Source organism: Serinus canaria, chromosome 1, assembly GCF_022539315.1.
Source record: "Serinus canaria isolate serCan28SL12 chromosome 1, serCan2020, whole genome shotgun sequence".
Taxonomy (NCBI): Eukaryota; Metazoa; Chordata; class Aves; order Passeriformes; family Fringillidae; genus Serinus; species Serinus canaria.
The window spans coordinates 30,015,934-30,043,514 of record NC_066313.1 but is presented as its reverse complement, the minus strand read 5'-3'; the positions used below and the strand labels follow the sequence as shown (position 1 = coordinate 30,043,514).

Sequence of the window (27,581 nt, the reverse complement as noted above, 5' to 3'; positions counted from 1 at the left end):
GGTGCCAATTTTCAGTTATCAGAGAAATCCTCCCCCCAGGAACCACCTATCTCTTGGGAGCTCAGCTCTATGCCTGACAGTGTTGAACAGAAGCAAGTTGTTGGAGTGTGCTTCAGTTGCTTATATCTGTGAGGGCTCCTGTTGGATTAAATAAAATGGATTTGGAGAGCACAAGCCAAGTATAAAACAAAAGGCATCAAGTAAATGTGAGAGAAAAAGTCTTAAAAATAGGATGGGAATGATGGAGGCAATGAAGCACAAAAATGCACTCAAGTAGCTCCACACAAAAAGCCTAAGATTTGACTTAATACAGCATTTGTACATAATCTGCCAGATAAATAAGTAGGTAAAGAGTTACTAAAAGTCATCGGGATGCTTTGGGGCACCCAGCCATGAACTGCCTGGTACAGAAGTGATGCCTGCCCTGGATTCAGAGCAGCCCTTGATGTGTGTCCTCTGCTGTCATCTAGTGACAAAAGGAAAGAAGTAACCGAAAAAGAAGGAAAATCGAGGTGAGAGATGCCAGTGTAAGCTGTGCCTTGGAAGAAAAAACTGGGCGTTTTGAACACCTGAAGCTTACTATCAGCAGTGAGGTCTCACCTGCACATGCAAATAGAGATATTTTAAGATCTCTCCCTCACATTCCAGGGTGGGTACAACTCCTCAAGGATCGCCTACAGCCAACAAAGCTCTAATGGGTACATCCAACCATGGCACCCTTGGAGGCTTCACCATCCAAGGGTGCCATCACAGCCACTCCTGTGGCATACACCTTGGCTACTTTAGATGTCTAGTTCAGGATGGGGCATCTTGGTCCCTGGAGGAGCTTATTTGTCACCAATAGCTGTGAAGGGAGTGGGAACATCTCCAATGCAGACACCTGCATGGCAGGCTCTAGAGTTAAGCAAGATGACTGCTGTCCCTTAACTGGGAGGTGACTTTCACCTGGAGAACAGGTCAGAGCTTCTCCTGAAACCTTGATGTTCATATACTCATTTTTGTTGATTCTGCAGGGGAAATAAACTCCAACTAACTAGTCCACAAAGCGACTGACTTTAAGAGACCATGACCAGGTCTCTTCTTTCACACATGGTGATGAGTTCCTCCAGCCTTTTGGAAAAATGTCCTGCATGGGGACATGTCCCCTTTAGGGACATGCTGGAGGCAGCAAAGAGCATCATCGGCAGCTGGGAGAGGTTGAAGGCAGGAGAAACTATCTGGAGTGAAATGAGGCATGAGAAAAACAAGAGCTGATGGTGCATACACAGAAGGAGACATCAGAAGGTCAAAGTTCAAATCCCATGTGTGACCTTGACCTTTTGTGTGATTTAGGACAAGTTGTTTCACCACTGCAGCCCAGTAAAACAACAGGATACTGGTTTCCCATGGGAACTCCCCAAAGGCATTAAAGTTGGCTGGTACAGAGCACCACAGTGATGCTGGGCACAATAGCTTGCAGACACTCCAATTTGAGAGAAAATTCATGTTTCACCAACAAAGAGCTGATTTTCTCTCTCTGTTTTTAACTATTATGAATGCACAGTCATTAGAAAACCCTATTTTTTCTCTTGTCAGCAGGCCTGAAGGAATTGAACCTGAATTTTGCCTTTGTTTGGCTTTCCCCCACAGTATTTTTGCAAAAATACCCCCACAGCCGTGTTGCAAAAGTGTGTAGGAAACACAACCAATACTGTCCTGCTCTGCTGCTAACAAGCCCTCTGTTCCTTCTGTGTCTCTATGAATCACTCCATTAGGTTCACAGACCTGCCAAAGGATATTTCAGAGATTTCCTTTCAAATCTTGAAAATAAAATATTAAATGCAATCAATCATTCCTCATGACAGCTTCTTTGTCCATGAACTATTTCCATTTATTAGGATCCATTTATTTAAAGGCTACATGGCATGGGAGGGGATAGATACTAAGAAAAAAAAAGAACAAAAAACCACTTCTTAATCCTAACATCAAAACAGGGTATATTTTTCTTTGTTTTCCTGTTAGAGTCACATATTTGAGCCACAGCCATGCCTTGAACAAGGCAGGAGCATTACTGATTCTCAGCAGGGTCCCAGCATTTAGGGCACCACGCTAAGGGCAGAGACCCCGCTCTCACAGTGGGCAATTTTTCACTCACACAATCAGTGAGGGAAGCTTGACAAGAAGCCCTGAAATGATTGAGAAATGCCTTTCTGAGCCAGATGAGGTCCCAATGTGAGCTCTGAAAGGATGAGCTCATGCCAGGAGCTTAAACCTCAGGGGGTCTGAAGAGCATGAAGCTCCTTGAGACCAGGCAACACTGGAGACCGTACTGGGCATCAGGAGGGACACAGGTTCAGGCAAAGTAATTCCTCCTGCAAGCCCATAAAGAGGAAGAAAATCAGCTGCCATTTCTGTCTTTTCAGGGCAAGTGAGATATTTCTGAGCAGGATTGAGGGTTTTTATGCTATCCCACTGGTAGAAGCAAGATGAGGGTGAGGGCAGGGCCAAGGTCTCAGCTTGCCCTATGTTTTTCCCTTCCTCCCTGGAATGGAACCACATCTTTTCACTGAGATGGGGCTTTCTACCACCAGAGGGATGCTGAAAACACTTGGCAATGCACCTTGGAAGGTGCTGCAGGGTCCCCCTACCCCAAATGGTGAGTATCTGCATGGAAAGACATAGTACACAGCAGCAAAAACAAAAGGCAACATTTCACAGCAGCATAAGGTACAGGCAGCTCACCTCAGGTAAATATGCCATGGATGAATAATAAAAAGCACCCTGTTTTCTTGAAGTGGAGGCTGTCATGGAAACCCTGGCAGTGAGTGGCAACATTGAGGGGATTCAGTTAGAAATGACAGAATAAAGCATCAGAATTCAGAGATTAAACACACCTAGCAGGGCTAAAGTCTGGGCTCAGGAACTCTTCAGCAGGTTGTGCCCATCCAGCCATGATGTACTGCTATTTTTCAGTGCCTTTCCTGCAAACTGGAGTGGATTTTCCCCGTTAGGCTTGTTGAAAGGGTGTAAGCCCTGCAGGACAATAAACATCTCTGTGTTTAGGCTACCATGGGAGAGATTCTTTGTAACTGTGAAAAAGTGGTTGCTGTGGATATCTACCATGAGGTTTGGCAGCAGAGCCTGAAGAAAAAGAGGCAGAAGTGCTCTGTGTGCCCTCGCACCAAAAAGTGATCAAGGTGGCCATGGCCACTGATGCACTCTGTCCAGACCAGCATCCTTCAGTGCTGAAGGCTCAGGGAAACTCCCTGCCTTCCATTTGATCTGGATTAACACTAATCATCTTTTTCCATGCTGGATTTACCCTTTTCTCATTGAAAGATTGCAAATCAGGATGCTCGTTTTGCTCTGTTGGCTCACAGATATGCAAGCACCCTCCTCCTGGCACTCATTGATGAGCTTTATGTCTTAATTGGCATCCCCCAAACCACTCCAGCATGAGGACAGACAACCTGATAAATGTAAGAAACTGCCCTTCCTTTGGTGCCTTTTCCAGCGTGCTTCCCCTTCCAGACAGCCCAAGATGTTTTATCACTTTCTCCAAAGGAAAGCACCGCCGAGTCCCCAAACCTCACAGCAGCAGGGCTCTGTAGATAAGGCAGGGAAAATATTTCACTCGCAAGGAAACTGTGCTCATCTCGCACTAACGTCCCTGTCCTCTGGAATCCAAGGCAATAATTACAGCAATTTGTAGATAATTATTTGTTAATTAAAAACAGGCTTGCTGGGTAGAGTTACCAATTTCCTCCGCTGGCTGCATGGGGCTGCACAAGGAGACACTGGGGGATTGTCAGTCTCGTAAAATCGTTTGCTTGTTCTGTTCAGAAAAAAAGTCCCCAGTGGGTCATCTCCCCCCTCTCCCCATATCCTGGCAGGTCTGATTCATTCTCCTAAGACACCCTCAATACAGATTTGTGCCTAGCTTTCCCTTGGTAATTTCCAAGGAAGGCGACTGCCGAATTCCCCCACTGCAGCCTGTTTTCTCAGCTAATTTTATGACCCTTTGCTCACACAGACTCATTTCCAGACATTTTTAAGTGAGTAGCTCCTAAAGGAATCGTGACTCCAAGCTGAGGTTGTGAACCTGAAAGAAGCTCACCTCCATCCCACGTTTATGTTAGTAATAAGTAAACAGTGTGGAGATGGAGTTACAGCTGAGTACAAGCTGAAGCTGCTGGTTTAAATAGTGCTGTTGGGGCAATTATTCTGCCCTTGACTGGGGTTCACGGTACCTTCCCAGGCATAGTCTTCCAGCCAGCTGTGAGAAGAAGAAATGACAGGATTTCAGATATCCCCCACTAAATACTGCATCCACAAGGAGAGAATCTTGGGATGATGGTCCTCATGCCTTGGGATGATGGCCCTCGTGAGTATGAGGATTTTCAATCTTCTAAGTCCTCCGTCTCTGTTTCTGCTGTGGAGCACATCATCTCCTGGTTCCACCACATTCACCTGCTCCAGGGTCTCCCACAGCTCCAGAACCAGAGGAATTATTTAGCCCTGGAAGCAGGAAAGTCACATTGCTCCTGATCTACTTCTGGATTGAGCTGGGCATTCATTTCAGATGCCCCTTTTTCTGTGGCACTGAGGAAACAGCTCATGGAGATCTGAGAGTTGGCTCTGTGGGTTCCACACAAAAGTAGTACCAGTAGCATCAGTATAAACCCTCATGGAAAGGCAAGCCCATGGGGAAGTACCATAAAGTGAGCAGTATCCTCCTCCTGGTTGCAGCAGAGCGGCTTGGAGCCATAGTGACAAGGATGGGACAAAGGAATAACATGGACATTTTGTCATCATGTGCCCAGAAGCAGATTGTTTCCACCTCCCTTAGCAAAACAGTGGCATCAATGAGAATAAACCAGAGATAATGGGGAGGGGAAACAAATTGGGCTGTCAATATCCTCTTCATGGAAATAATCTCAAGGCTGTTAGTCACACAGGGCTGCTTCGCCCCTCGAATTTTCTCCTGTACGTGGGCTTTCGTGTTCCTGTCATCACCTCAGCAGCTCAGTGCCTGCACCATACACAGAGAAATCACAATTAAGCAAAGTGGCTGGATGTCATGATATATGGGACTACATCTCTGCTTCAGCAGCACAGAAAGCTAACGAAGAGCTGAGATTAAACACTGGGTTAATTAGTACGCTTAATTAGTTCACAGTTATTAAATCCTTTCAGACCCTCAGATAAATAGTTCAAAATACAAAACATTCCTTGGAAATGCTACTGTGTACTCCCCCCTTCTCTTTCTCCACGTAGGTGCAGGGCTGGGAAGCTGTAGCCTTCCTCTTGCTGCTTAATGCAGGAGTAGTCTCCATCCAAGCCTCAGTGGCCCAGCATCAGTCTCTGAGACTACCCTTGAATCTGCAAGTCTGCCAGTTTGCAAATTCACAGTTCTTCTGAGAGGGGAAGAGGCAGTGCCCTGCTAACACGGACAGCAGTTAGTAGGAAAGGAATAGTGTTGGGAAAAAAGCAGGGAGCAGCAGATTATTTTAACTCTGAGAGACACACACAGATTCAGAGGTTTACTGTGGATTTAATCACCCAGTAGTATGTTCCTTTCCATGCCAACTTCCTCTGTGGCTGCAGTAGGAAAGCAGGGCAACCCTGCAGGAAGCAGGAGCAGGAATGGGTGGGGGAACTTCTCACACAGGCTTTGGAGCATTGCCAGTCACTGTGCCAGTTAAGTTGAGAGATAGGAAAGGCTCCTCCAGGCTCCTGTTAGCAGTCTCCCATATTCACAGCACTGAATGATTACCCTGTAATTTCCATGTTCGTCCCAACAATCCATGCTACTCCACAGCAGAGAGCTGCTAAGGTCCATGGGGTCAGCTGACCTTCAGAGAGCCCATGGCAGTGCTGCCAGAGGCTGTTCTCATAAAGGATTTATTTATGGCAGAGGAATCCAGTTTCTGAGATCACCTTGGAGACTTACCCAAAGCATTTATCACTTGGATAATGCAGGGCTCTGAACAACACAGGTGCAATGAGCTCAGGCTCCGGGAAGGATGGAAAACTGATACCTATGGAGTATGCTGTTTTCATCATAGCTCTCTGAGAAACCGATGTCTGGGTCCAACAAAGGGGGTTACAACATTTTTTGCACCAAGTCTTTTTTCCCCCTAGTTATTAACAGCTGTGGTAGTGGGCAGGGAATTCGGGTTCTCCTGGTGCTGGAGACCTAAATCCATAGGCTGAGAATTAATAGGGGCAAAGGGCTATATTAGACGTAGCTTGCTTAAGGGAGTTTGCTAAGGAAAAATACTAACAGTACAGGATTAAGCTGAGTGATAGTCCTCATTGCACCAGGAAAGATATCCCTGGACAATGACTCACCCAGTACTTGTTTGTGATTCTAGTAATTATAAGTTGTTAGAAAGCCGAAAGCAAAGGCTGGGATAAGATACTGTTACTCTGCAAACCTGCATTTTGAGAACAAGAATGAAGCTTTTTGGAAGATAATGTCTCTCTTTTTTCTCCTGCGTAGTTGCAAAGAAAGGTATTTAATCCTTCTAAAAATAAGTATGAATGTGTCTGCTTCCAGAGTCTACAAAATATGTCTGCATCAAAGCAATGTGGAGACATTTGGGAATAAGTAGCTAATTTGATACTCATAAGAAACCATAGCCTTGGACTTTGTGTCAGAGAACTGGGCTGACCTTTCAGCAACTGATGCTAGCTCTGAAATGACTTCTCATCAGTGAAAGCCCAATCTAACATCAGTTAAAATAAATTAAAAGCTATCACTGGCTTCTACGGATATTGGATTAGATGATATAAAACCCACTTGAATGCTGGGAACCCAATGAAATTATCATGGTAAATCTAAATTCTAGTGAAGATTTACAGGCTTTAAAATATCTCTCTGCAGCCCATTAAGAATGGGTTTCTACTTAGCTCATGAATTATTCACTTCTTTTTCTTCTCTCAGTACCACCACAAACTAAGCCAGCACAAAGCCCAATATTCCAGCCTCCTTTTTGCTCACAGCAGATCCAGAGCATGTTTCTGTTGAAAGAACAGTCCAGAGAGTAAAGACCAGAGCATAGACACTGCTTCCCCTCAAAGCATCTCTTCTGATTTCCTGCCATCCCCACAGAGCTAGGAACAGCACTTCCCAACACTTTTTCATCTCCCCATTTCCAGCCACTTACCCTGGGCCAGTGATAGTGTGACTTCCAAAATGACCAGGATCTGGAAAGATTAATTTTCCTTTAGGAGTTGGTCCTCATACACAGCTTTGTCCATCTCCTCCTGCTCATTTTTGAAGCACTTGATCTTCCTTTCAGAAGGATAAAACCTTATTGCAGAACAAACCTGCTAGCTGGGGTACCCCCACAGCTCTGTTTCCATGGGAGAAATTTTTGCTGTTCAACTAAAAAAGAGAGAGATGAAGAGTGCTGGCCAGTGCTCCTCAGGAATCACTCCTAGCAACAGGAGGAATGGATATCATAGATATTACTGCCTCAAACCATTTGTCATTGCATCCTTTGTTCCAAATGCACTGCCTCACATTACACATCTCCCAGCCACATTCACCTTCAATCCTCTCTCTTCCCTCAGTGAAGGACCATCTTAGAAGACAAATTCTGCTTCTACCAGAAACATCTACTGGGAACATTTCATGTCTCCTAAACCCAGATGTGAATACAGAAGAATCATCATCCTTTTAAACCTCCCTCCCTGCAGACACCCTGACTACCAGCATCCTGCTTCCCAGCCCAGACTGACATTGCTACTCTGATCCACAAAGAGCACCAGTGCTCTCTGGAAAGCTTTTAGAAGGGCTCTGCTCTGCAGGGCAAGAAATGAAACACACATTTCATGGGTTTCAAAAGCCATGTCTTTGCCAACACCTGAAACATCTCCAAAACACCCAGTCTATGTACCAGAGAGGAACAGTGCTGTGAGTTAGCTGCAGCACTGCATCGATCCATACAGACCTACTCAAAGAACCTGAGGTCTGGGGTTCTCCCTGGGGCTGTGGTTTGTGGTTCTGATGGTGCCACACTGCTGGCCAGTGAGGACAGCATCCAGCAGTGAAAAGAAGATGGGCAGCTATAGGAACTGAGGCCTACAACCCTGAGATTATGCTGTGAGGCGTGGCTAAGGGATTTCCATGGGCTATGCCATAAGATGTGTGGCTAAGAGATTCCTGGGGGCATGAAGATGGGGGGATGGTTTATCAGGTGAAGGCCAGGTGACCCTCACCACTGCAAGAGGTGGAAGAGGAAGTGATGCTAAGGAGTCATGGTCCTGTTCCCCCCTTGTGCAATTCCCACGGCCTTTGTGATCTCTCTCTTTTTACTCTTGATATTCACAAAGTGGCTGTCCCACCACTTACGACAGCAGGAACAGATTTGACTATGGTCTCACCTCCACATCCCCCAAAAGTATAGTGATACCATTTGGTCTTTGTAGACAAGGATATTCACCTGGAAGAGAAAACTTCAAGTCCTGTTCAAAAACAGGTGAGGCCAGACTTTCCTGCTTTATGCCCTTGCCTTCAATTTCTCACAGGTGGTCCTAGAGCAGATGGGTCTGAGGGAAAGGACCTTACCCCTTTCCTGGTGTGTTTACACATTGTCACTGGTGCTACCCTCTTCCTTACATTAATTGTTTATTTCGTCTGAAGAGGCCTAATGAGTCAAATAATCCTGGAAAAATTATTCTGGGCAGTATGGCAGAACAGGAGGAAAAACACCTATAGCTGAGAGCAGTAAGGAATGCACCATGTGTGGCCAGGCACAGAGAACATGTAACATGCACTGAGCAGTCATCACATGCCTGTTTAACTCACACAAAGCCGAGAGTTCCCTGAATGACAGAGCCCTAATTTCCTACCAGCTCACATCCTGTATCTCTGCCTGACACTGCAGCAACACCAGTTCCTTCCTGCACTGTGATTCTCTAAGAAACCACATCACAGCAGTGTACCAACACACAGCAAGGCTCAGCGCTGGCCCTTACAGGAGGGGATGGTGATTGGCATTAAAATAAAACTATTTTTGCTCGCTCAGGAGTACAAAGACATTTGTGTTTCTGTGTTTCCATCCAGCACTGAGGCAGTAACCCATGTGTGTCCAGGCAGTCTGCACAATTCCGTGCAGAGGCACAGAGATCAGATACTGGCAAAGCTGTCCTTGCTGCCTGAGGATGTGCTTCTATCCCTCCCTCCACCTCCCCTCCCTGTACCCCACCCCTGAGGTCTCCTGTCCTACCTCTCAGTGTCTTTCTCATCCACCTGGTTCTGTCTGTGGCCCTGCCCTGCAGCTCTAATTCCCCGGGATGGTGTTTCAAGGCAGGGCAGAGCTCAGGACAGGACTGAGCCGGGGGTGGTGACATTGGCTTCCTTGGAGCAAAAGCAGAGGTGAAGGAAGGCCCTGGCAAGTAGCTTTGGACTTTGAGGACAAGAAGCTTTTCATGCACAGATAAAAAGAATCACATGGCAAAATCAAAAAAGCTTTCCTCTCTCTTTCCCACGAGCCCTGCTTGTTTCTTCTAAATGCAGTCCCTGGCCAGCAATTCCTTTCTTACCTGGGACTTTACAGCAGGGTAAAGCATTTGCCTCCCTACAAGCAGTGTCACTACCAAAGCTGCCTCCCAGCACCTCCTGGCCCTGGGGCATCCCTCTGCTGCTCTCTTGTGTGACCCAGAGTGCTCCAATGATCAAAGCACAGCAATGAGGCGACCTCTGACCACAGGCACAGCAGGCGTGTTCAGCTGCTGCCCTCCTGCAGTGATGCTGCAGAACAGGCACAGGCAGGAATCAGGCAAGCAGAGCAGCAAAGGCTGGGCTGCATGGGCAAGCAGCACTGGCTTCACACATTTCACAGAATCACAGAATGTTTTGGGTTGGAAGGGACATTTTACTATCATCTAATTTCAACATTCCTGCCATGGGCAGGGGACCCCCTCCATCAGACCAAATTGATCCAAGCCCCATTCAACCTGGCTTTGAACACTTCTAAGGTTGAGGCAGCCAACCTGGGCAACCTCTTCCAGAGCCTCACCACCCTCACAGCAGAGGATTTCTTCCTCATGTGCAATGTAAATCGACACTCTTTCATTTTAAAACCATTGTCCCTTATCTTTGCACTAAAGGTTTCTCTGTCTTTCTTAGAAGCCCTCTAAGTTTGGAAGGCTGCAGGAAGGAAGAAGCCTTCTTTTCTCCTGGCTGAGCGGCCCCAATTGTCTCAGCCCTTCTCAATAGCAAAGGTGCCCCAGCTCTCTGACCCTCTTTGTGACCTCCTTTGTACTCAGTCCAGTAGGCCCACGTTTCCAGTGCTGATGAGCCCAGAGCTGGATGCTCCAGGCAGGGTCTCACAGGAACAGGGGGCAGAATTCCCTCCCTGGCCCTGAGGGTCCCACTGCTTTGGATGTAGCCCAGCATCTAATTGGCTTTCTGGGTTGCAAGAGCACATTGCTGGGTCATGTCCAATGTTAAGCCCACCTCTCTTGCCAAGTCATTCCCTGCAGGGCTTCAGACCCTGATGGCTTCTCCTCACCATCCACCCACACGACCTGGAAGGACAGAGGGGCATAAGCCTCAAAAAGAAACAGGAGAAAAGGTTTATTCATCATCAAGGCTTGCAGAGCAGACCCAAGTCCTGTGCCTCTTATCAGGAAAAGTGAGGAATATCGAGGAGCATGAGAGAGTCAATGGTCCCGGAGAGAGGCCCAGGAGGACGGGAGAGTGGCTGAAGTTCCTCGAGAAGCACCGCACACCACGCTGCCGCTGAGGTGGTCCCAGAGATCAGTAGGATACCCTACCCACGCCACGAGGATCCCATCACGGGACCCCTCTCGTGGCCACGGAGCATCCTTCCCCCCACTCGCGGGGATGGAATTCCCACGTGTCCCGCTAGGAGCCGACACCCCCATGGGAAGAACTACATTTCCCAGGGCCGCTTGCGCCCGGGCGGTGGAATAATTGGCTGAGTCACGCATTCTGTTCCGATTGGCTGGCCGGGGGCAATCGGAGCGGCCATTGGCTGGGAGGGCGGTCACGTGGGGCGGCGGCAGGCAGTCGGACTCACGTGGGCCCGTGCGGAACCGGGAGCCGGGAGCGGAGCGGGAACCGGGAACGGGCGGCCGGGCTCGGGCCGGGCTCGGGCCGGGCTCTGGGGGAGCGGGCCCGCCGGGCCTTGCCATGCTGGGTGCCCGGGGCGGGTGGCGGGCCCTCCGCCGCTGCGCCTCCTTGCCGCGGGCCGTGCGGCTGCGGGTGCGCGAGGCGCTGGGGGCGCGGGAGCCGGCGGAGGCGGTCCGAGTGCAGGTGTGTGCCCGGGGCGCCCCGGCCCGGCCCGGGGCCCGAGCGGAGGGGAGGGTCTGGAGGGGCACGGCCCACGGGAAACGGGAGCCCTGCAGAGCGTTTTGCTGACCTCCCGGATCTGCTCTGTCGTGCGTTCTCCCGCCGTGCGTGCTCGGTTCGCTGTTGTCGCAGCCAGCGGAGCCTTGGGGTCACTCGGCATGTGCGGAGCAGCGTTGTCACCGTGGTGGGTCGCACTGAACGTGCTCTCCGCCGCGTTGGCTTTATCTGTTCCGGAGAGCGAGCCATTGCCTGCGTGCTGCTGTTTTTAAAGCTTTTTCACAGGTCTTGTGCCGCGTACGTCCAGGTTTAGAGCAGTGTCAATAGAATAATCGGTAACACTTCCACTGACCTTTGTATTTGGCTCCTCTTGTGAACCAAGATAGCCTGGAATTAATGGGCATTTTAGCTATGGGGCACTTAGCCTTGGTATAGGATTTTCCCCCTGTTTTGTGGTGTTTGCAACTGGCAGAGCAGTGGTTGCACACACAGTGTCCCTGCTTGCGTGCAGGGCTGTGCGCTTGTCAGTATTTCTGGATGAATGGGGAAAGGGCTGGGGTACTTGGTAACAGTGTTAAGCAAAACTGAAAGAGGATACATTTAGATTTATAAGAAGGAAATTTCTCACTATGAGGGGGGTGAGGCACTGGCACAGGTTGCCTTGAGAAGATGTAGCTGCCCCATCCCTGGAAGTGTTCAAGGCCAGGATGGGGCTTGGAGCAACCAGGTCTAGTGGAAGGTGTCCCTGCCCATGGCAGTGCAGTTTGAACTGGATAACCTTTAAGGTTCATTCCAGTTCAAACCTTTCTGTGATTCTACTGACCCCAAACCCACTTTGTAGCATGCTGGTATTCCTGCTCACACATAGGTGAAGCCTAAGGGTAGGAAGAAGCTCATCCAGTGTTGGTTCATTTTGGATGTAGTTTGATGAATAATGCAAGCTAGAATAAACTGATGCTAAAATTTGCAGTACTGTCATTACTCCCCCTTCCCTGTCCTCCAGACCCTTGCTGCTTTGCTCTTCCCCTTTACTAGCAAAATGTGGGGGTTTTGTATTAAAATGGGCTTGGAATCTGGTCTGGCTTAAATCCAGCCTTGTAATGGTCAGGTTGTTGGAATGTGCAGTCTAGTCATTGCAGTCAGGGTTGTCACTTTTATTATACATTTATTCTGCTAAGTTGTGAAGTGGTCAGAACATTGCTGCCACAGCCTCTGCTGGTCCAATACAAGCCCGTGGGTATGCTTTTACTTCCTATTGCAGGAAGCATGGCTCCTCCTCTTATTTAATAGAGTCCAGAACAGTTTGATGAGGTGGCAAAAAAAGCTTCTTGAGAATGTTTCTATGTTCATTTTTTTGGTGTGTTTTATTAAGAAGTCTTTGTGGGGAGGAAAAATACCTGCCATTATACATTAAATATGCATCCAGTATAGCGTACATGGTGTGTTCCGGGGATTTCCTGGAATACAGAGGATAAGCACAACAGCTTCAGGCAAGTTACTGTAGGAAATACCTTTTACTTTCACCATACAAATAAGAGGATGCCCAGATGATCTTGTTTCTTGCATTAGTTCTTCCTTCGGGTGGTTTGCCCTGTGTCTGATTCGCTAGATTCATGTCTTTAAAATCTTCCATGGTTCTTACATGGAGTAAGGAAAGTGTGTTATACAAGCCTGTGTAATGCTTTGCCCATGTTTGTAGTTGTTCTTAAAACTATAACACGCTTCTGGTGCTGTTTAGTTCTTGGTTTTTTCTGTCTGGGTGACAGAAGAAGATGGATTTGCTTTGTTTTGTCTGGTATAAAATCCCTAAAGCACTTGCCCAGTTTGAAGTCATTGGAACTATTTGGTCCCTTCTAGTTAAGAAAAAGATGAAAGTGGTTGGAAAAGAGGCAGCTTGGTTGTTTAATCAGCACTGGGTTTAGTTGTTCTCTACAATATTGTTAGAATTTGATCTGCAAGGTTCCCAGCAGATAATTTTACTTTAAAGGCCAGCTTTGTCTCAACTCTGCTGAGCTGAGGAGCAACTATGGGAGTTACATTTTGCATGCTATTACTATTGCTTGCTGCCGTGGTACTGACTTAACATTTCCCATAAAAAAGTAATTAAAATTTATATGTCATTAAAAAACTCAAGACATTAGCCTGCACTGAACATGGTCTGTTTTGCTGTTACAAAGAATTGGGGTATCATTAGTTTTATTCTTTTCATGAAACTGAACAAAGTATTTCTAAATTTTTTTAATAGTGTTTTTTCCCCCCATGGGCTCAATGTAGCCCATGGGGGGAAAAATGAAGTCTTGGCTTTTGAGACAAAAGGAGAAACATCCGAGACAATAATTTTTATTTTTGTTTTGCATGAATACGTAGTTTTTCATGTGAATCTATTGGCTGCAACATTGTTTTAGCAGTCCAGCATTTAAGGGCACATGAACCACTAGTGAACAGATTTGTAGATTTGAAACATTGGAACCTTACTACAAGGATACAACAACAAAACTGATACAGAAAACCATCAGAATGGTCTTGAGTGTATTGTAATGAAGAATAGTGCATTACTGGTCTCTCCTGTTTTAGTAAGAAGAGTCTGGAAGGGACATCACTGATAGGAATATGTATTTTGCCAAAACACTTTACATCTTCAGAGCACTTGATTGCTTTCTGTATTCTCTGCTCCCCAAAGATGCAGGTACATCTTTTCAATCCTTGCTTTTCTTCGGAAGAGAATGCCTCAGAAGGATGTCCATGCCTGAGGATTTGTTTCTCTCTGCTTTGAAGTCAAAAGAAAAACTGACACGAATTTTTTTTTCTCTTTTTGTTTTTTATTATGATTGGGGTTTTTTGCCTCTAAAGAAACAGTTACTTTGATTTCAGTAAGAAGCTGAAGTAGCCCTGAAGTGGTGTGTCTGGCTCAGCTGGAAGAAGAGCGTGAGCACACAGCGTTCTTGCCAAAAAATAACAAATCTATTTTTCTTTTACCTCTAGGGCTGGGTTCGCTCTGTCCGATCCCAGAAGGAAGTTTTGTTCCTGCACATAAATGATGGGAGTTCTCTGGAAAGCCTCCAGGTGGTTGCTGATCCCAGCCTGGAAAAGAGGTAAGTCCATTTGAAATAACTGGAGAAATGCATGTGCTGAGCAGTGCTTGGAGGGGTCTGCTTAGGCCTTCTTCCCTGTGCCAGGGACTCACCAACCACATTTGTTTCCACCAAGAGCCTCTTCTAATAAAAACCTATCACTTTTCTCCCTGCTTGTCCAACATTCCTGCCTAGTCCTAAATTCTTCTGTAGCTTTGTGAATCTCTTCCCATTCCCGCCTCTGCATTTAATAATTTTTCATTTTGTCAGTTAAGCTCTATGGCTAGAGCATCTCTTGTGAGCCTCAGTAATCCAGCTAAATTACCAGGAATCTGTCTTCTGGATGTAGTTGTATCAGCACCTAGTTAAGCTGTTGTTTTTTCTTTGTTTCTTAGAGACCTGACTTATGGAAGTGCAGTGGAAGTGCAAGGGAAGCTTGTCAAAAGTCCTCATAAGATGCAAAACATGGAACTGCAAGCTGAAACCATTCATGTGGTGGGACCTTGTGATATTTGGGTATGTCACTATAGCAGGAGGGGTAGGACTGCTGGAAATCAATTCTTGAAAGTCCAAATTTCCAGCAAAGCTTGCTTGAAACTCTATTTTCTTTAAGTGTGAGTGGTACTGCAGACTTTGATTTGTCAGCAGTGTCTGTAGGGTGCGTAAAAGGAGAAGCATTGGATCACCATGAAAGCTCATTTCTGTGACAGAGCCATTTCTCCATGGAAAATGTGCATAGGCTGACAGTTAGGAGTATGCCTTTGTCCCACCCTGAAGCATTTGCCTGTGCAGGTGGCTTACCATGAATTGGACAAACAGTAGAACTAGCCAGACACTCCAGGCTGTGCAGCTGGAAGAGCCATATCTGCCACAGGCACGTTCAGAACCAGCTTCTGTTGCAGCAGTAAGGTGAACAGCTGGGTTTCAGAGGGGCTCAACATCCAAAAGGTGGAGTGGTTTTGAATACTAATACTTCCTCTAGTGTTCATGGATCTTGCTCTGCTGTAAGCAGTGTAAAATAGACAAAATAAGCAGAAAAGGTAGGCAAACGCATCTAATTCTTCCGTGCTCTGTAATGGTGATTGAGTTTTAGTAGGGAGAGATGGCATTCCGTGAATAGCAGTAAAACTGCATGGACTCCCAAGTTCTCATCCTCTTTCTTTGATTTCCTTGTTGTTTTCAGTCATTTCCCCTGAAAATGAAGGAGAGGCACCCACTGGAGTATGTCCGACAGTTCCCTCACCTGCGCTGCAGGAACAACACGCTGGGTGCTCTCCTGCGAATCCGCAGCGAAGCCACTGCCAGCATCCACTCCTTCTTCCAGGTAATCCCTTCTGTACCCAGCCTCTCTAGGAGAACACTCCACCCAGGCTGGCTTTATGGGAGCAGGTTAGGAGGGAAGGAGCATGACATGGAATTTTCACACAGTGGTTTTCTTTCCAGGCCTGAGCCTGGCTGGGCCTTGGCCATACTGTTGCTTATGACCAGGTTAGTGCATCTGTGGCCTGTCAGTGTCTTTCCACCCATTTCCTGTTATTTATCCCTTACACAGAGTTGCAGTATAATTGCCTGCAAGTGTGTGGTCTTTGGAACACAGCATATAATATGATCTTGTTTAACCCATCCTCTGCAGTGACCTTTTGGTCCTTGGACAGAAACCTCCTCCCACATGGGAAAATCTGTGATGCAGGAACACAGACAAACTGACTCAGAGCTTCATGTTATTCTCAGTTCTTGCCTCTTACTGCAGTACAAGTCTGTGTGGACGCTGTTGGCTGACATTAGGAGACTCCTGGTCTGGTGCATTTGGAACTGATGGGTGGGAGCCACCTGTGTTTTCTGAATGTGTCACTCTTAAGCTGTGGGCACACCACAGGCTTTTTGCAGGCAGGGGAGCAGTGAATTGGCTCTGATGCCAGATGTCACAAAGAGACCATGTGTGACTAGAAAAAGAAAGGTAGCAAGTTCTCTAGCACACCTGAGCCTTTCTTTAAAGCTGTTCCTGTAAATAAACATGTTTTAGTTTAGATAAGCTGGCTTTAGATAGAATAGAGTCACATTCAGATAATTCTGATCACAAAATTCATACATAATAATAATTTGTGTGGCCCAAGGGACAGGTTAGAAATGTTGAGATGAATTTCTTGTTCCAGGTGTGCTGGTCTTTGTTGCCTGCAATGGCAAAGAAAGCTTGCTTGCTCTGAGAACTTCCTATGTGGAATTGCATGGCGTTTGCATGAATTTTGTGGATTTTGTTGGGGTGGGGTAGAGGGTCCTGTGTCAGATAAAGCTGCTGGTTTCAGGATTGTGCCTGCTCCCAAGACAGAAGCCAGCGCTGTTGGGAATCAGTCTGTGCCGGTGTCGAGCCACTAGATGGCATTGCCTACAACAATTTGTGCTTCCAAACCTGGACACCGCAGGCAGCCGAGGTGCAAAACCGCCTTATTCAGGCTTTGCTTCTCCAAGCCAGCTCCTGCTCAGGCTCTGACATACCTTCCTGTTTACAGTGCTCAAGAGCAGAGCTCTATTAAAAAATAGACTCTATCATCAATTTAGCAGCAGCAGCTACACTAAAGGTATTTTTAAAGGAATAAGAAAGATTTGGTCCCAGTCCTGATATTTACAAATGCTTGTGTGAGGACTCTCCTAGCACCAGGAATGTCTGTGGTTTTATTCTGTCTCTAATGGAGGGAAGTCTTAAAATTACCACTTGCATCATCCCAAGAATATTGCAATTTCCAGCTTGACAATGTCAGAACATACCATAGCTACCAAGTATAATTTGAGCATTTTCACTGGGCAAAACTGTAAGGAGCTTAATGGTGGAAGAAAATAAGTGGAGCTGTTTGAATATACAAAATTATCAAGACTCTCTGTAACTTTAAAAGCCTCTCTTTTTTTAGCCTGTTCATTTCCACGAATGAATGACTAGTGCCAAGTGCCTTTGGTTTGGATGTTGAAAGCCAAAATGTCCTCTTTAAATCTTCTGATAATTGTGGTCCACGTGGGATAGGAACATTGTTCCTAGGCACAGCAAGATAGTTGCATTGAGAATGGCAAATTCCATTCTGTACTTTACTGGCTCTCACAAACCTGGAACTTAATGCAACTTGAATTATTTTAGAAGCTTTTATAAGGGGAATTATCCAAGAGGTTTTATGGGATTCTCCTATTTCAGATCTGTGCAGTTTGCATTACTTTCCAAAGTGTGTAAGGGATCTTCTATGTGAAGTGTGCTTCTTTACAGCAACTGCTACCACTGTATGAGGAGCTCAGGCATTTTCAAACATCTCCTGTAGAGCTGGGAGGCCACAGCAGGGCTCTGAATATGCAGTGAACTGTGTCAGAGGCCTGCATTTTGTACTGCTAGACTGAAACTTTCTTCTCCAGGCAAAGCAAGTAGCTCTGGATCCAAGACTTCCTTCTGTGCAGTAACTGGATCCCACGAAGGAGCCGAGGTCTTTGCACCTGTAACCAAGGTAGCCTAGAGCTGACTGCAGGCACTTTGCTCCCTCTTGGTTGTGTTACTGCACTCCCACAAAATGCATTGCGTGTCCATATGAGGTTTTTGTTCCAAATTAAATTTTAGTTTGATTCTCAGAGTGGGCAGTAAATACTACTCCTGTCTTCCTAGTTCCTTTAGGAGCTGTGGTAAGGACCAGGACCTCTCATGGACTGACTCAATTCTATTGTTCTGGTAAAAGCTGTGAAGCTGAGATGTATCCATCCCCTGAATATTGGGTTGCAGCTGTTTTAAAAGCCTATGGCTGCACTGCAGAGAATCCAGAGAACAGGGGCTCTCTGCATTCAGCCCTACTGGTTTCAGAGGCCTCTGCTGGATTTATGAACTATTACATGAATGTGTAATTCTGCAGGTACCTAGAACATGACCAAGCCAGGGTATGCCCTTCTCTTAAAATCAGCTTGACTTCAGTATCTTAGAACTAAGATGCAAGACTGCATCATGTGTGTCCTTTGCCTACCACTGCCTTCCAAAAAGCTGAAAGAAACAAGGTGTTGAGGTTTTAGGGGTGAATTTGATTGAAACTGCCCAAAACTATAAAAATGCTGAAGGAAGTTAGAAGAAAATGGAATCGTGTAGAAACAGGCCATTGCAAAAAAACCTCATAGTAATGACACAAATCTCTTTTGGGTTTGAAACCTGGAGGAAAACACACAGGTAGCAAACACTGATGTGTAAATCATGGTAGCATTTAGTTTGTCATCTGTCCCTGTAAGGCAGACGCTGCCCAAAAGACTACATGTGCTGTCCTGGCTGGGGGCTAATGGCCTAGTTATGTGTGCTGCATGATGTCACCCTTCAGGGTGACAGCTTGTTAACTTTGCTGTGCTGTCTGTTCCAGGATAATGGATATGTGCATATTCATACCCCCATAATTACATCCAATGACTGTGAAGGTGCTGGGGAACTCTTTCAAATTGAGGTAAGTTGGGTTGCATAAAGTATGTTTTGGTTTGCTTTTTGTTTTTTTTTCCAAAGCAGTTCTGGAGTTAATAAAGGTTAGAGGAAATATTTATCTTCATAAACCCTTTTATGTACTTCTGTGATTTTTTTTCTTAATATAGCAATCCTTTGTTTCAACTAATAATTTAGACAGTTAAACAGGTACATTATCTTTTATTTTATTGCTATTTTGTGCATTAATCAGCACCTTTTGTACTATTGAGGTAGTTTTATTCCTGGTGCTGTGGAAAAATTTGCAAAGAATAATGGAGGGAGGTGGGACATCTTAGTAAAAAGAATGATGTGATCATAAGAGCCCAAGAGATGGGATGGGTCATTCAGGACAGACTACTACACTTAAGTATTTCTTAGCTTTGAAACAAAGAATATTATTAATCAGGAGATAATATGATTAATCTCCTTTTCACCAGGGTGTACATACAGGTTCCTCCCTACAAGCTGCTCTTGTTGTATGTTGGAATTCTCCCCCAATATTGTCAGGCCTCCCCATAACCACCAAATTACTGCCACAATCTGTTGTTATAAGAGTACTTCACATCATGGGTCAGAACCTCCTGTGAAACTGAAACACAGCCATAACCACTAAGATCTCCCCCACAGATTTCTCATGATTCCTGACCCCACAGTCATTAATCGTACAGAATTCCACTGCCTTTTATCCTTCTGTATCTGAAATTCAGTCTTCTGTCTCAAACAACGGCATCCATTGGCTCCTATGCATATTGGCTCCAGCTTTGCTGGTGATTCATCTGTAAGCAAAAGAAGAATTGTTGAGGTAGCAGTTAATTGCTGTGACATCGTGTCTTCCACTCTGCACAGCCTCATGACCAAAACAGCTTCTGTCTGCTTGTTCTCCAGGATCTCAAGGTCTAACCTGTGCTACTGGTGATTCCCTTCCAGTCCAGTACATGTGGCTCAGCGTTTTGCTCGCTGTGACAATAGGGTTGATTAGCTAAACTAAATTGTTCCCGTTTAATTGAGATGCCTTAATGCTACCCAAGGTTCACTCCAGGCTGTTGCATGCAAATTAAGACGTGAAAACAAGTGACACTTAATGATGGGAACATTATGCAGTTTGCAGCTGTACAGTGTATTGCGTCTTCGGTACAAATTGTATCCACTTGAAAGCTGTAGAGGATGCAGGACTCCAGCGTAGGTGGCTGGTAGTGACAGCAGCCCTGATGCAAATGTTGATTGAGGTGCTAAACTGTCAGCCTGAAACTTGTATAAACTGAATCTTATCTAAATTTGTGGTTCAAGGTGGATATTTTACTCCTCTCCAGTGGGATTGCTGAGGTGCAAATAATACCTGTCTTGGAGAAATGTAACTACAGCTGTGCTTGAAAGGTGTGCACTAGGTGCCAAGTCAGACCCCATTAAATGGCCTGTGCCATAAAGGAAGGAATTCACAAACCCACTTGCTGCTGGGAAGATGAGAGTTCTCCCTGATGTCCTGTTTTTTCTTTGATTACAGCTTCACTGTCTGGCTTCATTTAGGACTTAGTTTTGTTTCTGCCAAGCCCTATTCACAACTGGTCCTGGCTAGCATAGTTCTAAGGCTTCCTGCTATCCTGCTGTAGTCATGTCACTCCACTGGAGCAGTGATACTGTTTTTTTGACAGTGAAAACATGGAGAAGATTAGCCTGCCTTGGGCCATGTTTATGATGCTGTCAGACACAAAATAAGAGTGAAAGAAAAGTGTCAGACATAGTAATAAAGGTATGGTGTTTGTAGCAAAGCCCTGAATCCTCATGTGCTTTTTACCAAACCAACTATCAAGACATTCTTGTCTGCTATATTCAGTCTCTTTTTAATTAGCCTGTCATTCACTGTTTCAGCTGGACAAGGGAGAATATAAATACGTGTTCCTCTTATATTTGAGGAGGAGCTAAGATTTCTGGTGATGGGAGTTAATGAAAACAACCTTCAAATTTGATTCTTCAGTTTCAAAAAATATTTAAATCCTGTTCCTTACGTTTTAAGACCTATCTTCTAGCTGCAACCAGAATTGATGTCCTATTACTCCTGAATTTGTAGTAGTTGCAATACAGTTGCTGTTAACAGGTTGGGGTTTTTCTGCCTTTTGGGTTTGTTGCCTTTTTTTGTTTTGTCTTGTTTTGTTTTTTGTTTTTTTTTTTTTTTTGCTCCCTTGGGCAGTGTACAGAACTAAGTCTCACCAGTTTAGCTGACCTGCTGCAGGTGGAGTAAGTGGAAAACTTTAGTTGAATAGCCTTTAGGACCCAAGTAGAGACTGCTTTTTTTTTGTACCCACTGTGAACTATTGTCTTTAAATAGCTGTTTTCTCTTACTATCACAGTTTTAATCCTCTGACTAACAGTTGATGGCTGCTCAGGCCTGTGCATTCTTTTGAAGTGATGGAAAGTGAAGAGAGTAGGAATATGTTTTTACATGTGATTTGAGAAAATGGGGGAAAATATATCTGAACTTAGAATGAAAAAGCTTTTTGAAATGTGGTATTCGATTCCCAAAACTCTTAATCCTGTAGGATTTGTGTTTGTTTATATGTTCAGCTTCCTCATTATCTTTGTTTGGTTTTGGATGTACTCATTAGTCTGAACATGACTTTGGCTGGGATGCTGTCATATTAGGACTTTGGATGGGGGAGAATCCATATTCCCTCTCTGCTGGCCAAATCAACTAAATGTTTTTAAAATTAAGTGCTGTAATGGTGAAAAGAGTGCAGTAAGCAGAGGACATTTTAAAGAATAAATAAGTCAGAAGGTGATAGCAACTCCAGAGGAAACTTCTCCACCTGAAAAGTATAGGCTTGAGGAGAAACTGCCAGAAGTGTGAAGACTGCTAGGCAGCCCTTAACCCACATCAGCAACACCATCTTGTGGCTTTCTGCACTGTTGACAGTGTCTTCCTGTAGTGGGAGCATGTGGAGGAGAAAGCATCTTGTTTGTGCTTCTTTCTTTAAAGTAAATATATTGAAAATACTAGAAGACTTTTGACTGTAGAAAGCAGTGTTTTAGTATCATCCAAAGGAGAATGAGGTAATTCTTGAAATAGGGAGAATGCAGATCAGCAGGGGCAGTTAGACCTTTTTCTATTTTAATCTGAAAATAATTTCCCTGTACCAGCAGTTTTAGAACCTACACTTCAGCACAGATTTTTTCCTTGCTTTTTTGGGTTTTTTCCTTTTTTTTTTCTTATTTTTCTCATTTATTTCTTCTGAAGTCCAGAATTCTTAGCAGCTTTTTATGTTGCAAGAAACTTTACCCAGTTGCCTTCTCTGGCTGTGTCCTAAGAAATTTGCCATACTTTTGTCCTGTGACCCAGCTGCATGTCTGTTCCCTGCTATTTTCAGTAGCCTCCCACTCTGTCTGCAGTATTGAAGACTCCCTGTTCTCTGAGTCTCTAGCTCTCTTTTCCACTTTGCTCCCTGGAAAATTTTCTTTGTATGGCTGCTTTCAGCTGATGTGGAGAAGGTGGAGGCTTCTCAGTGCTCTGTAAGAGCCTGTCTGGCCCAGGACACTCCAGCTGGTTCAGTGTGGGTCTCCACAGCCACTTTCCCTGCTGCCCAGCTGCAGCCTTTTAAGGGAACTCAGTATGCAGTGAATTCCAAAGCATAACAGCTGTATCATGCATTCACAGCTCCTTAAAGTAAATCTCACATGCAATTTTATTGCCTGTGGCCATATTCCTTCCTGGGACCACTCTCCACATGTAAGGAGTGCTGCACTCAACCTGTCGGCTCCAGCAGAGGTAAAATGTGCTCTGTGTGAGGCTTGTCTCTTCCCATGCACCTCATGGCACCTGGATGGTGTCTGGCTGAACCCAGGGTCTGGATCAGGCCATTTCATTACTTGAAAGGATATTTACTGTAAACCTGAAGAGCTGTCCAGGTATAGTTCTTCTCTAAAATGCATCTGGAGATTGTAGGGTGTTGGGCTTTCAGGGTTTTTTTGCCCCTTGCTCACAGGAGTGAATGACAAATTTTTTAGGTTCCTGAAGGTGCAAGTTTGTGGCTGTGCCAGCTGTGGCACCAGCAATACATACCTGCTGCTGAAGATGCAGAAACTTACTCCTACCATCTCTTTAGTACTATTGAAAAATATCCTTGTCACCACCAAAGAAAGCTGTGATCTGCAGGGGAGGATCACAGTTAAACACAACAGTATTAGTGTCTGTAAGGTGTTTGTCCTTTTAGAGATGTGTGATGGCCTGGGAGGCAGCCAGTTCCTGGGAGATTGGTACTTCAGAGAAGTGCTTGGCAGGGATCAGGGTAAGCTGGACTTGAGCTGAGGGATGTCTGGCTTTTTCATGTTCTAGCTCTCCCAGTTTGTCCTCATTTCTACCTGATTCATATCTGCCTGTCCAGTCCGTATTTATGAGATGTTATGCATTCCAGTACATATTTATGTGATGTGTGTCTCAGCAGAACCAGCTGCTATTGCTCAGTGCAAGTCCAGCTGGTCAGAATTAGGACTGGAATTGCAAGGAGGACTTCTTAGAAGTTAGGAATTTTGCAGGGGTTGTCTAAAAGGAAAATGCAATCATGTTTATAATGGGGTGTCACAGAGGGCAAATCTGGATTAAAGATGTGTTTCTGGGAAGCTGCAGCAGCTTGGTGGTGTGGGCCTGGGCTAGAGCTACAGCAATGATTTCTGTGAGCTTTTCAAGTCTTCTCTGATCCCTTCATGCTTTTGGCTTGCATAGAGTGTTAGACAGAATCAAACAGTTTGTACTCTCCTGAAGCTAATTGCCTCAAGGAGAAGCTAATACAAGACTGACATCAAAGGGAATAAGTTTAAATTAAATCATTAGACATTTGAGGAGATGGAGAACAAAACAGGTACTAAATCCAGTTGTTCTTGTATTTAGAAGGAGAATAAAAAGCCTTTGAAGTTGATGTCAAATACTAGCATGTTTATAGCACATTTACTCTGAGACACCAATACAGATTCTCTCTCCCTTTCCCCCCATTGTAATTTGGGTAGTTTTCGACTCTGGGATGGAAAGAGCTTGAAAGAAAACCCATAATTCCCCTCCTAATCTTTTATCAAGTCCGTGTTTTGGGATTGGGAACTGGGAGAAGCGTCCATCTAATTAAAGTAAAAGCACCACAGTTTTGTTGCTTCATTTTGTTGGTCATGAACATGAAAACCAGTCTCACCCAGTGTCAGCAGTGAAGGGATAGTGTTCCCTACCTTTTGTTTGTCTTGTACCAGTGGCTGTGGTTTCATATAATAAAGAAGCCATCTTGATCTAAAAGCCTGAGCATGAATCTGGGGCACAGGCACTTGGGAATATTGGCCTGTGCTCAAATGTGTGAAGTGGAGGAATCATCTCCAGTGGATGAGCTGATACTTGTACCTGTGAAATGTGCAGCTGCTAATTTTGGAATATCCCCTTGCTGAAGGTGTCCCTTCTGAATAAAAAGGAAGGTATTTAATTTTTCCTGCATAGAAAAGTTTTCTGCATGAGCGGTGTTGTACCCATTCTATTGAGTATTGTGCCTTAGGATGAGAGAGAGCAAGTGGGCAGCTGTGGAGAGGGGAGGTGATCAGATGGTGATGGGGCAGTAACATTTAATCTAAATACTGCCATGTTTACTCTTCACCTTCTGTCAGAAGACATTCAGGAGCTGCTCACAATGTAGAGAAACATCTTGGGGTCTCTCAGTGACCTCTCAAACAGGCTGTAGATTTTCAGGAGCCCACTTGAGTTGTAGATTGTCTCACTTTATCTAGTCACTTACTGTGTTTCTTTTTTCCTTATGTCTCTCTGAGATCACATCTGATTTGGAGAATGAAAAATTACACAAAGTCATTGTAAATAAACCAGGCCCCAGCTCCTGGAGACAGTTGTATCCTGTTTGCGGATCTGGGGTGAAGCACTGAGATTTTGTGGCTGATTTCTTGTTCTTTTCTTGCTTCTAATTTGTCTCTTTCTCGTTGTTTAGAAGTTGCATCTTACAGGATTAGGTGGCATTTTTCACTGGTGAAACAAGGAATGTCTGAACTAAGCTTACAGGAAAAGAGAAACCAGAAACCATGGCTCTTTAGTGTTCTGGCCCTGGTTCTGGGGCTGCACTATGTGAATGTTTGATGTTTATTAATATCCTTATTGTTTTTGAGCAAACACTCTGGGTTTATTTGATGAAAACAGTAGGGACCTGCTTCTGCATCCTCAGAGTTTGGTGTTTGGTTTTTTTAGAACCACAAAACCTCTGAAACAAAGGAAGCATTCCTGGGGTTAGAGCCACAAATTGTCATATTTTCATTGATCTCTGTGGAACAAGGCAAGCTTGCTCTTTTCTTCAGTGTGATGCTGTGAAGAGATAAAACTGCCTTGTGATCTGAGGTTTTTGGAAGTCACTGTTTTATCTTTGTGATGAGCAGCAGAGCTTTTTGAGAACAAAAGCAACACCTTCAAGCTCATAAGAGAAAAATGGCAGGTTGTAGGCTATCAAAGGCTGGAGAACAAGGCTCCCTGTGACAAGAGCAAGTTGGACAGTGGGGTGGCTGGAGGCAGTGGTGTACTTAGCTGAACTAGAAACACTTAGCATGACTCCTAGGAGGTACACCTTGGGTATTTCAAACTTATTTCAGAAGAAAGTCTTTGTTTGGAAGTGAATGTAGATCAGCCAGACCTCAGATTAGCTTTGAAGTTTCGTTCTGTTTTTCTCCTGAACCTTTGGCTCCTCCAAAGTTTAGGGGTGACATTGAAATATACAAGATGTTGAAACTCAGTATCATTTATCTTCATGTTTCTTTCAAAGTCACTGAGTTGCGACCTCTAGAGATCATCTAATCCATCTCACTGTGCTCAAACAGGGTCAGCTGGAGCAAGTTGTCCAGTACTCTGCTGCTGAGTTTTTTATATCTCCCCAGATGGAGACTACAGCCTCTCTGGACAACCTGTTCTAGTGCTTGACACCCACCGTAAATATTAAAGGTTATTATTGTTTTCAGATGAATTTTTGTGTGTCTTTTTTAAAAACTGTGCCTATTGTCTCTTGGAACTTTTTTCTTCTTTTGAGGTTTTTCATAATGGAACACTGAACTTGTTAAATTTTTTATTACTTGTAGATTTTTATACTTAAAATATCTGATGACCTGAAAAAAGCATGCAAAAGCTGAAATGAAACATAGTTTATTTTTCACTGCCTATATAATATGTAAGCTGTGATGTCTCCAAATTAATATTGTTTCAATTGAGATATTTTTGAAGACTGAGTAACAAATCTTAAGAGGATATTGCATTGCCTTTTTTTTTTCCTGTTTGTCTTTTTCCAGTGGAAACAAATTCATTTCCCTGTGAAAAGAAAATAACGCCGTGTTTAAAGTTTTTTCTGCAAGTCAGTGGGGCTGACACAGAAAACACTCCTCCATTTTCTCATCAGGCTTGAAATTGAATTTTGAAGGCAATGCTGTATGAAGCTTCAAACTACAAATGACAGAGATTCTTCTCTTCCTCCTCTCTGTTCATCTTGGTAGGAAAGTGAAAATTGATGCTTTGAAAAGAGGGAAAATAAGCCGCGTGCTGTGCTTTTTATTTAAACACCAATGGTCTGACTTGTTCCTCATTGTTACAGACATCAAGAGAGGCAAAGGAGTCTGTGGAGAAGAGCCATTTCTTCAATGTGCCTGCCTTCCTGACAGTTTCTGGCCAGCTCCATTTGGAAGTAATGGCAGGGTGAGCAAAATTAGAAGTTTTCGTCTTTGTCTGTGGGATGTTCCCAGCTGGTAATTTTGGTATCCATCAGGTATCTGCCATGGTTATCTGCCTGAAATGGACTGAGTGGCAGTGGCTGGATGATGGGTTGCTGAGAGGGCAGCCTAGAGAGAGGGCTGGAGCACCTCTTGTGTGGACACAGGCTGAGAGAGCTGGGATTGTTCAGCTTGGAGAAGAGAAGGCTCCAGGGAGACCTTATAGCACCTTCCAGTACTTAAGGGGCTACAAGAGAACTCAGGAGAGGCTTTGGACAAGAGCATGGAGTGACAGGGCAAGGGGGGATAGCTTCAGATTGAGAGAGGAAAGGTTTGAATTGGATATTAGGAAGCAATTCTTTACTTGAGGGTGGTGGGGCACTGGCACACATTTACCAGAGAAACTTGAACACATCCAAGGATGGATGCCCCACCCTGGATGTGTTCAAGGCCAGGTTGGGTGGGGCCCTGAGCAACCTGGGGTAATGAAAGATGTCCCTGCCCATGGCCAGGGAGTTAGAACAACATTGTCTTTGGGGTCACTTCTGAAACCATTCAATGATTCTGTGCTCTGGAGGGGCTCACAGCATCTAGAGAGTTAATGCTGTGTGATGTATTGGTACAGTGCTTTTGCATCTAGAAGAGCTTCATTTATTTTTGTAGACTGAAGGGATTCAATACCACTTGAGCTGCAGGCCTCAAAAACTCAGAGTACTTAAATAAAGTAAAAATAAAAGGACCAGGTTCCCAGAACAGCTATGCTCCATTATGAATAAACACATCTAAATTTAGATGGCCCTAGATCTATTCCAAATGTCTGTAAGAACAACACAATACTGTAAAATAGGAACATGAAGCTGTAATGTACTGCATGCTGAAGATCATTGATTTTTTTATTTATCCATCCTTAGAGAGCAAGGTGCATCTGAGTGATATCAATGGAAAAAGTATTTACCAGACAAGTAATCTGCTGAGTTTAGCTTTATCTTAGAGCATGCTGTGTACTATTTAAGGGGTACAGCCTGATGTAATAGAGTGA

The 27,581-nt window shown here is 44.8% G+C and overlaps 1 protein-coding gene across 3 annotated transcripts in view; it reads left to right on the top strand.

Moving 5' to 3' along the window:
- The first annotated feature begins 11,049 nt into the window (after positions 1–11,049).
- Positions 11,050–27,581, top strand: part of NARS2 (asparaginyl-tRNA synthetase 2, mitochondrial) — a 48,617-nt gene continuing 32,085 nt past the window's right edge. For 2 of the 3 annotated variants that reach the window (XM_050972213.1, XM_050972204.1), the window contains exons 1-6: positions 11,050–11,272; positions 14,288–14,397; positions 14,772–14,892; positions 15,560–15,700; positions 18,741–18,821; positions 26,428–26,528. In XM_050972213.1, coding sequence (XP_050828170.1) covers positions 11,150–11,272; positions 14,288–14,397; positions 14,772–14,892; positions 15,560–15,700; positions 18,741–18,821; positions 26,428–26,528 — 677 coding nt within the window. In that variant the 5' untranslated portion in view covers positions 11,050–11,149. The remainder of the gene's footprint in view (positions 11,273–14,287; positions 14,398–14,771; positions 14,893–15,559; positions 15,701–18,740; positions 18,822–26,427; positions 26,529–27,581) is intronic. The other variant, XM_030234195.2, reaches the window with a different exon arrangement.